This window comes from Bubalus kerabau, chromosome 17 (genome assembly GCF_029407905.1).
Source record: "Bubalus kerabau isolate K-KA32 ecotype Philippines breed swamp buffalo chromosome 17, PCC_UOA_SB_1v2, whole genome shotgun sequence".
Lineage (NCBI taxonomy): Eukaryota > Metazoa > Chordata > Mammalia > Artiodactyla > Bovidae > Bubalus > Bubalus kerabau.
In genome coordinates, this window is record NC_073640.1 from 66,113,844 (window position 1) to 66,123,969 (window position 10,126).

General features: G+C 43.5%; 1 protein-coding gene across 1 annotated transcript; it reads left to right on the forward strand.

Annotated features, from left to right (window-relative positions):
* The first annotated feature begins 1,837 nt into the window (after positions 1–1,837).
* Positions 1,838–9,791, forward strand: LOC129631587 (cationic amino acid transporter 3-like). Its single transcript, XM_055552706.1, is given in 12 exon segments — positions 1,838–2,207; positions 2,817–2,975; positions 7,056–7,242; positions 7,434–7,546; positions 7,702–7,924; positions 8,092–8,231; positions 8,330–8,432; positions 8,613–8,809; positions 9,007–9,173; positions 9,422–9,530; positions 9,686–9,747; positions 9,750–9,791. Coding segments are annotated over 12 exon segments (1,872 nt in total).
* The last annotated feature ends 335 nt before the right edge of the window (positions 9,792–10,126 follow it).

A 10,126-nucleotide genomic window follows, 5' to 3' on the forward strand; every position in this document is an offset into this window, starting at 1 on the left:
GAGGGGACATATGTATACCTATGGCTGATTCATGTTGGTGTATGGCAGAAAGCAATACAACAGTACAAAGCAATCACCCTCCAATTAAAAATAAATTTTAAAAATTATATTTGCAAAAAAGAATTTCCTATCTGTTTAAGGCTGAATAATATTCCACTGTATGTACAGCCACATTGTGTTAATCCATTCCTTCATGGATGGACATCTGGGTTGCCCCAACTTTCAGCTATTGTGAATAATGCTGCTAAGGAACACAGGTGTACAAATATGTCTTTGGACCCTATTGTCAATTATTTGGGATATACACCCAACATGGCATGACTGGATCATGTGGAAAATGTATTTTTCATTTTTGAGGAAGCACCATACTGCATCCATAGCTGCTGCCCCATTTTACATTCCTACTCACAGTGCAGAATGTTCAGCAGTAACATTTGAGCAAGAACAAAACAGTCCAGAGAAGTATATGACTTGCTCTAGAGTGCCACAGCGTTTGTAGAACCAAGATTCTATCCATAGTTTCCTGGCTCTTTGAATGCTTGCTCTTAATCAAAAATGTTAAACTTGGACTTTGGAATCTCAGGGGTGGAAGCCCCCCTCACAATAACTGGTGGTCGCTGGGTCAGCCTAGTATGGCAAAGCAGTGTAGTGAGGAGACATTTCATGCCCCAAAGCAACAGGAAACACAGTCCTGTCATCTCTGATTCAGAATGAATGTTAGTCCCCCCTCCCTCCAGGCAGTTGGGAGGCTACTGTAGTTTGATGCTTTGACTGAGCTGGGCTAGAGTCTGTGCCTCCCCTCAAATGTCATCTCACTCCTCCCCAGAACAGAGTTCCTATTCCATGCCACTCTGCAAACAATGAAACAGAATGTGTCCAGGTTTCAGGATCCTTGGTGAAGAAAAGTGCAGAGTCTGAGCACTCTTCTCAGCAAGCCCCTAAAAGAGTCACTTCACCTGTATCAAAAAGAGGAGGGAATAATGATTTTAATTTGCCCTGTTTTGCAGGGGAAAGGAGAACAAAGATGAAATGTAGTTTCAGCAAAATCAGACAAGCAGGGGGTCGATTTCGCATTCCAACTTATACCAATTAAGCAACTATGGTGTGCCAGCCTCTGTGTTGGAAGCTTTTGCTTCTGTAGGGGCAGAAGACTTGGCTTTCTAGATTCTTCAGCTGGGCTAACAGTTCAGTTGATATAAGACAGATGAACACAGTTAGTTTAATATGTACAGGAGCCCCATAAAAATTTCTGAGGCTCAAAGACTGTCAGACAGTTGAGGCTTATATGACCACCTGAGTTAAGGAGAAAGGGGTGGGGATCTGGGCCTTCAAGTGGGAGGAAGACCATGCACAGCAGGATGAGAAGAGCAAGTGCCTGGTGAACAAATGTTTGCCCACTCCAAGCAGGTAAGTCTTTCTGAGATTAAAAGTTCTCTGTGGTAATAGCTCTCTTCCTGGCATAGGTCTCTGAATCTGCATTATTTTGAACAGTTAAGGGAGAGGTAAAGAGCTTCTCCTGAAACTAATGGGTCTTAATTAACTTTAGCTCAAAACAATTTACTGGTCAAAGGGGCACATTTGAGGAGACATAATCCACTCCGTCTCACTTCTCAAGCAAACTTTCCAGTAAATTTGAGACAAATTAGAAGTCTTCTCTATGATTGCAGAAACCAAATCTCAGAGATGGAGAGCTTGCCCAGTGTGTCCTTTACCACCTGCTCCTCATCACTTCCTTACTCCATAGAACTGGACCCCAGTGCCAAGGGCGGATGGGCATTCTTAACGGCTTTATGTCTTCTTTCCTCAGCAGACTGTAGCCTCCTTAACTATGTCTAGGATGTTGAGCCAATTCGTTCGCCAGTTTGGTCAGAAGCTCATCCGCAAGCAGCTGCTGGAACCCATAGATGAGTCTGAGAGACCTGTGGCTCATCTGAACACCCTAAACCTGGTGATGCTGGGTGTGGGCAGGATGCTGAAAGCTGGCGTGTACATTCTGGCTGGTGCAGTGGCCAAGTACATAGCTGGACCAGCAACCATCATCTCGTTCTTGGTGGCTGCCCTGTTTTCTATGTTATCTGGGTTCTGCTATGCTGAATTTGGGGCCTGGGTACCACGCTCTGGTTCTGCGTATCTCTACAGCTATGTCACGATGGGTCAACTCTATGCCTTCGTCATTGGCTGGAATGGAATACTTCCATTAGTCATGGGTGAGACAATGGGCCAGCAAATGGTGTGGGGCTTAAGACTGGGAAACCATGATGGAGGATTGGATTCTCAGTCATTCATGAGACTTTATTCTTGACCTTGTGCAGGGAGGTTGATAATAGTGTCAGGAAGACCCCACAACTGCATTCAACTCGATTCTATCCTGTGTCCTTAAATGATGGACCATGAACCCAGAAGGAAAGGGAACTGTAGGGAGTGGGTGAGAGGGAGGTGTATCCCACAGGCTCATCCCCTCACCATAGTGAAGTCTTTGCTCAGTTGTTGCCTTCCTGGGATTTTCCTTTACCACTTAATTTCAAATTTCATGCCTTATCCCAGCCCTCCCAGTCCCACTTATGTGTTTTCTTTTCTTGTATAACATTGATCTGCTTCTAACATGTTAAAACACCTGACATTTTGGTGAATCATTTGGGTCTACTCTCCCCAACCCATGAAATGAAATCTTTGCTATTTTGTAGCAGGTATTTATATATATGGTATTTGTGTATACATAGGCTTCTTGTATATACAGATATTTAATCTGTGTTTTTAGATCCTATGGCACATCAATTTTTGTTTGTCAATGAACGCTCCTTCTTCTGCCTCTGCAGGCACTGCCGGCTTGGCCAGGGCATCAAGTTACATCTTTGACAGCCTGATTGGGAATCACATCTCTCAGGCATTACAGGAAACTTTCTCTCTGCAGCTGCCTTACTCCCTGGCCACATATGCAGACTTTTTTGCCCTGGGCCTGGTACTGCTGATGACAGGTGAGACAGGGCTCAACAACAGGATGGGAAGAGCAGGGTGTGAAGTGGGAGCTGGTATAGGAAAGGCTTGACGTGGCAGACTGGTGGGGGATTAGAAATAGAAAGAAAGGTTTAGAGACAGAAGATAAGACAAACCATTGTGTTCCACCCTTGGCATTATTGACAATTTGGGCTTATCATTCCTTGGTGTGCAGTGGCTGTCTGTGAATTTTAGGGGGTTTTTTTTAATCATTATTAAGTGTTGAGTATCATCTTTGACCTTTGCTCACACATACCAGTGACATCCACCGCCCCAAACTGTGTCAATCAGGGCATCTCCAGATAGTGCCAATCCCTTGGGCATTGGGGAATTTTGTCTCTTGGGGAACAAAATTACCCCCCAGCTGAGAATCATTTACTTAGACCAACAAATCTTCCTATGTACTGAGGCTAAAGGTTTTTTTTTAATTAAGAGGAAGTTCACATTCACTTTTTTTTCACGTAGCATAAAATTCACCACTTTATTATTTTTCCCAGCTTCAGTGAGGTATAATTGACAAACAACATTGTATAAGATTAAGATGTACAAATCTTGCTTTGTTAGACTTGTATTCTGAGAAGATTGCCACAATAATTAACTATCTCAAGGAGTACAATCATTTAGTACATCTGTAATACTAGGCGATCATCACTTCCATCTAGTTCCAAACATGTTCCTCACCTCAAAAGGAAACCCTGTTCCCACTGAGCACTGTCTGTTTGTCCACCACCACCAACTGCCAGCCCTGGGCAACTATTTCTCTGCTTCCTGTTGTTGTTCAGTCACTAAGTCATAGCCAACTCTTTGCAACCCCATGGATTACAGCATGCCAGGCCCCTCTGTCCTCCTCTATCTCCTAGAGTTTGCTCAAATTTATTTCCATTGAGTCAGTGATACTATCCAACTACATCATTCTCTGTCACCTTCTTCTCCTGCCTTCAATCTTACCCAGCATCAGAACCTTTTCCAATGAGTCAGCTCTGCCCATCAGGTGGCCAAAGTGTTGGAGCTTCAGCATCAGTCCTTCCAATGAATATTCAGGGATGATTTCCTTTAGGATTGACTGATTTGATCCCCTTTCTGCCCAATGGAATCTCAAGAGTCATCTCCAGCACAACTAAAAGCATCTATTCTTCAGCACTCGGCCTTCCTTACGGTCCAATTCTGACATCCATACCTGACTATTGGAAAAACTATACCTTTGAGTACACAGACCTTTGTCAGCAAAGTGATGTCTCTGCTTTTTCATATGCTATCTAGGTTTGTCATAGCTTTCCTTCCAAGGAACAAGGGTCTTTTAATTTCATGGCTGCAATCACTGTCTGCAGTGATTTTGGAGCAAAGAAAAGAAAATCTGTCAGTACTTCCACTTTTTCCTCTTCTATTCACCAGAAAGTGATGGGACTAGATGCTATGATCTTAGCTTTTTGCATGTTGAGTTTAAGCCAGCTTTTTCACTCTCCTCTTTCACTTTCAGCAAGAGGCTCTTTAGTTGTTCTTCAGTTTCTGCCTTTAGGGTGGTATCATCTGCATATCTGAGATGTTGATATTTCTTCTGGCAATCTTGATTCCAACTTGTGCTTCATCCAGCCCAGCATTTCACAAGATGTACTCTGCATATAAGTTAAATAAGCAGGGTGGCAATATACAGCCTTGACATACTCCTTTCCCAATTTGGAACCAGTCCATTGTTTCACGTCCAGATCTAACTGATGCTTCTTGACCTGCATACAGATTTCTCAGGATACAGGTAGAGTGGTCTGGTATTCCCATCTCTTGAAGAATTTTCCACAGTTTGTTGTGATCCACACATTCAAAGGCTTTGGCATAATCAATAAAGCAGAAGTAGATGATTTGCTGGTATTCCCCTGCTTTCTCTATGATCCAACGAATGTTGGCAATTTGGTCTCTGGTTCACTTGCATTTTCTTAACTCAGCTGTATATCTGAAAGTTCTCGGTTCACATATTGCTGAAGCCTAACTTGAAGGATTTTGAGCATAATATTGTTAGCATTGAAATGAGTGCAATTGTATGGTAGTTTGAACATTCTTTGGTATTGCTCTTCTTTGGGATTGGAATGAAAAACTGGTCTTTTCTAGTCCTGTAGCCACTGCCGAGTTTCCCAAATTTGCTGACATATTGAATTCAGCACTTTCACAGCACCATCTTTTAGGATTTGAAATAGCTCAGCTGGAATTCCATCACCTTCACTAGCTTTGTTTGTAGTAATTCTTCCTAAGGGCCACTTGACTTCATACTCCAGGAGGTCTGGTTCTAGGTGAATGATCACACCATCATGGTTATCTGGGCCTTAATGACCTTTTTCATATAGTTCTGGGTATTCTTGCCACCTTTTCTTAATCTCTTCTGCTTCTACTATGTCCTTACCATTTCTGTCCTTTATCATGCCCATCCTTTCATGAATGTGTCCCCTTAATATCTCCAATTTTCTTGAAGAGATCTCTAGTCTTCCCCCACTCTATTGTTTTCTTCTATTTCTTTGCATTGTTCACTTAAGAAGGCTTTATTGTCTCTCCCTGCTATTCTCTGGAATTCTATATTCAGTTGGGTATATCTTTCCCTTTTTCCTTTGCCTTTCACTTCTCATCTTCCCTCAGCTATTTGTAAAGATTCCTCAGACAATCATTTTTTAAAATTAATTTATTTTTTAATTGGAGGTTAATTACAATATTGAGGTGGGTTTTGCCATACATTGACATGAATCATCCACATGTGTACATGTGTCTTCCCATCCTGAACCCCCCTCCCATCTCCCTCCCCAGCCCATCCCTCATGGCTGTCCCAGTGCACCGACTTTGAGTGCCCTGTTTCAGGCATCAAACTTGCACTGGTCATCTATTTCACATATGGTAACATACATGTTCCAATGTTATCCTCTCAGATCATCCCACCCTCGCCTTCTCCCACAGAGTCCAAAAGTCTGTTCTTTACATCTGCGTCTCTTTTGCTGTCTTGCATAGAGGGTTGTTGTTACCATCTTTTAAAATTACATGTATATATGCATTAGTATACTGTATTGATGTTTTTCTTTCTGACTTACTTCACTCTGTATAATAGGTTCCACTTTTCATATCTCATTAGAACTGACTCAAATGTATTCTTTTTAATAGCTGAGTAATACTCCACTGTGTATATGTACCACAATTTTCTTATCCATTCATCTGCTGATGGACATCTAGGTTGCTTCCATGTCCTGGCTATTGTGAACAGTGCTGCGATGAATATTGGGGTACACGTGTCTCTTTCAATTCTGGTTTCCTCGGTGTGTATGCCCAGCAGTGGGATTACTTGGTCATATGGCAGTTCTAGTTCCAGTTTTTTAAGGAATCTCCACACTGTTCTCCTTAGTGGCTGTACTAGTTTGTATTCCCACCAACAGTGTAAGAGGGTTCCCTTTCTCCACACCCTCTCCAGTATTTATTGTTTGTAGACTTTTTCATGGCAGCCATTCTAACTGGTGTGACATGGTACCTCATTGTGGTTTTGATTTGCATTTCTCTAATAATGAGTGATGTTGAGCATCCTTTCATGTGTTAGTTAGCCATCTGTATGTCAGACAACCTTTCTGCCTTCTTGCATTTCTTTTTCTTGGGGATGGTTTTGGTCATTGCCTCCTGTACAATGTTAGGAACCTCTGTCCATAGTTCTTCAGGAAGTCTGCCTACCAGATCTAATCCCTTGAATATATTTGTCCCCTCTACTGTTTAATCAGAATGGATTTTATTTAGGTTGTAACTGAATGGCCTAGTGGTTTTCCCTACTTTTTTCCATTTAAGCCTGAATTTTGCAACAAGAAGCTGATGATCTAAGCCACAGTCAGCTCCAAATCTTGCTTTTGCTGACTGTATAGAGCTTCTCTATCTTCAGCTACAAAGAATATAATCAATCTGATTTCAGTATTGACCTTCTGGTGATGTCCATGTGAGGAGTTGTCTCTTGTGTGGTTGAAAAAGGGTGTTTCTATGACCAGTGTGTCATGCTTTCTGTATCTATAAATGTATCAATAATTTGAGTGTTTCATATTACATCTTTCCCACAGGAATAGTGGCTCTGGGAGCTCGTGAGTCAATCCTGCTTACCAAAATATCCATTGGAATAAATATTTTGGTTCTCATTTTCATTATCATCACTGGCTTTGTTAAGGGAGATCTGCATAACTGGAAGCTCACAGAACAGGACTACAAACTGAACACATCTGGATCCAGAGACATCTATGGCTTAGGAGGGTAATATTGGCCATAATATATGGGTGAAGGGCATGCAGAGCTGGTATGGTGTGGACTAAAGATATCTGGGCTGATGGATCCAGATGAAGCTATTCCTGGAGCCCGGGACATGTGGTATGAAGGGAGAAGCTCAGTAGAGATGGCTGAACTCACCTCACCCACATTCTTTCTCTTTCCTTCTCTCACTGTAGCTTGGGCCTTCTGGGTTCTGGAGGGTTTGCACCTTTTGGCTTTGAAGGGATTCTCCAGGGAGCAGCTACATGTTTCTACTATTATTTTGGTGTTGATGGAATTGCCACTAAAGGTAACATGGTCACTGAATGTCCCATCCAGGGTTTGGGATCAGACTGGCTGCCCCTGGCTTAGGGGAAGTCTGCTTGTGGAGTGTAAAAAAGAAGGGGATTTTGTGATTTCACTCCAGTGTGTTTTCCTGACCCAACACTTCTTCCCTTCCTGCAGGGGTAGAAGCTCTAAACCCTCATCGTTCCATCCCCTGGAGCATTGTGATCACGATCTTCATCTGCTTTTTGGCATATTCTGGTGTCTCAGCGGCATTCACCCTTGTTGTGCCCTACCACCAGATTCAGCCTCACGACCCTTTGCCACAAATTGTTCTCCAGAGTTGGTGGCTCCCCGTCAGATACTTCGTGACTATTGGGACCCTCTGTAATTATATATCCAGGTCAGTGTCATGGTTTTCTCCCTGTCTACTGTCAGATGCTCAGATCTCCAAACCGTTAGGATTGATAGAGAAGACAGGGAGACACCTTATCCCAAGTCGACAAGGGAGCTAAACTCCAGGCTGTCCTGCTTCTCCATGACCTTACATGTTTCCATCTTCTCTTCCAGAATCCATAGTGCCATGTTCAGAATGCCTTCTTTGATCTACACGATGGCAGAGGATGGGCTCCTTTTCCGTGTACTTACCCGGATCCATGTCCGCACAGGCACCCGTGTCGTGGCCATCATGTCTGCTGGAAATCTTACAGGTTAAAAAAAGAAAGAAAGAAAGAAACCCACGCCTTAACTTACATATTTCCAGCTGTTTCTCACTCCCTTCTCCACCTTGTTTGTGCCCTCATTCTAGGGATCATGGCGTTACTCTTCAGGTTCACAGATCTTTTGGATCTTGTGTCAGTCGGGACACTGCTCATTTACTCCCTGGTGGCATTTTCTGTTCTTGTCCTCAGGTGAGACCCCACTACCCCTTGGTAGGGAGTCTTGGAGATTAGTTGGCAGATAACCGTCTTCTGCCTTCAGCTATCTTCTAAAATCCTGCTCTGCTTAAGACAGGACACATGTGAAACAGGCTGTGTGATGTTCGATGAGTAGAGGCTGCTGTTAATATTGCCTTAAAACCTGTAATTCAGGTACCAGCCAGGCCAGAATTTAAGCAAGAATGAGAACATAGAGGAGGAAATTGAGATGCCTGACCCTGATGAACATCCTTTGGACTCTGAACCTGAAGCAAGAAACTCAAACATTTTAAAGAGTCTGTGGTTTCCTATCAGCACCATCCCCACTAGGAAATCTGGCCAGATTGTCTACGGATGTGCCTCACTACTCGGTGAGCAGTGGGATTTCTCTTTGGTCATTTGCTGAAATTGACAGTATGGTGTTGGAGTGTGTATTTTGTCAACTGAGGAGTCTTGGTGATATGAGGGCCCTTGCTGAGGTGGGCAGCCTGGGGAGAGGTGTGGCCCAAGGTCTTGACATCTTCAGCTTCTGAAGGTGAACCTGTTCTCCTCCACCTCGACCCTGTAGTTCTCCTGATGATAATCTTGAGCCTGATCCTGGTCCAATGGTCCAGTCAGGGGTTCTCTGGAGACTCTGAGTACACACCAGTGGCTGTGCTGCTGCTGCTGCTCATCATTGGGGTCACAGTCATCATCTGGAGGCAGCCCCAGAACCCCATTCCTCTTTATTTTAAGGTAAGTGACCTTATGTGCCCGAACTGTCCACCTGGAGTGAACATGCTTCATGGTCTAAACATCCAGGGAGTGAGGGGAACTGCTAAAACCAACAGACTCTTCCCTGATCCCCCTCAGTACTTTACATACACAGTCTGAGTAGGCACTGAATACACAGTCTGAAGGCTGGTCTTCTTGCCCACTTGGGCTAGAGACTCTCATTCAGGCATCTGGGGTGTGTTCAAGGATGAACTGACTCTGCCCCACAGGTCCCTGCTCTGCCTGTCCTCCCACTGGTGAGCATCTTTGTGAACATTTACTTGATGATGCAGATAACTTCTGGGACCTGGGCCATATTTGGCATTTGGAATGTGATTGGTAAGTGGCTTTCTGGCATAAACAGACCTATTGAGTGGCTGATCCCAAACTGAGCTCCCCTAAACTTCTTGGCCACCATAATAGGAGGCCTATTGGATGTTTGTAACCAGGAAGAGTGCCTACTTATCCTTCTCATTTTCTCATTTCCTTTCTAGGATTTCTCATATACTTTGGATACGGGATCCGACACAGCCTGGAGGAGAACGATGAGCAACAACCACCAGCTTCCACCTCCCAGACTCTTGACAAAAACACCCCTAGTCCTGAGTCATCTTAACCACAAGTCATAGATGCTGTGTAGAATCCCTATATACATAGGAGGTGTCTTCTGCTACATGAACACTTTCAGCCACTATGGAGTGTGAAGGTGTATGCATCTACAGTCCTGTCTTTATTGCCAGTAGACAAAGTGACTTTAATGTTGTCTAATTTTTAAGTAAGCTTTTCAAAGCATGACATACATACAGAAAAACACATGCTTCTTAAGTGTGCACAACATAACAACGGGAGAAAGAAAATGTTAACCTGGCACCTGAGAAACAATTCCTTGTTCCCATCTCCAGCATGAGGACAGAGATGTCCACTTGAGGAGGAAG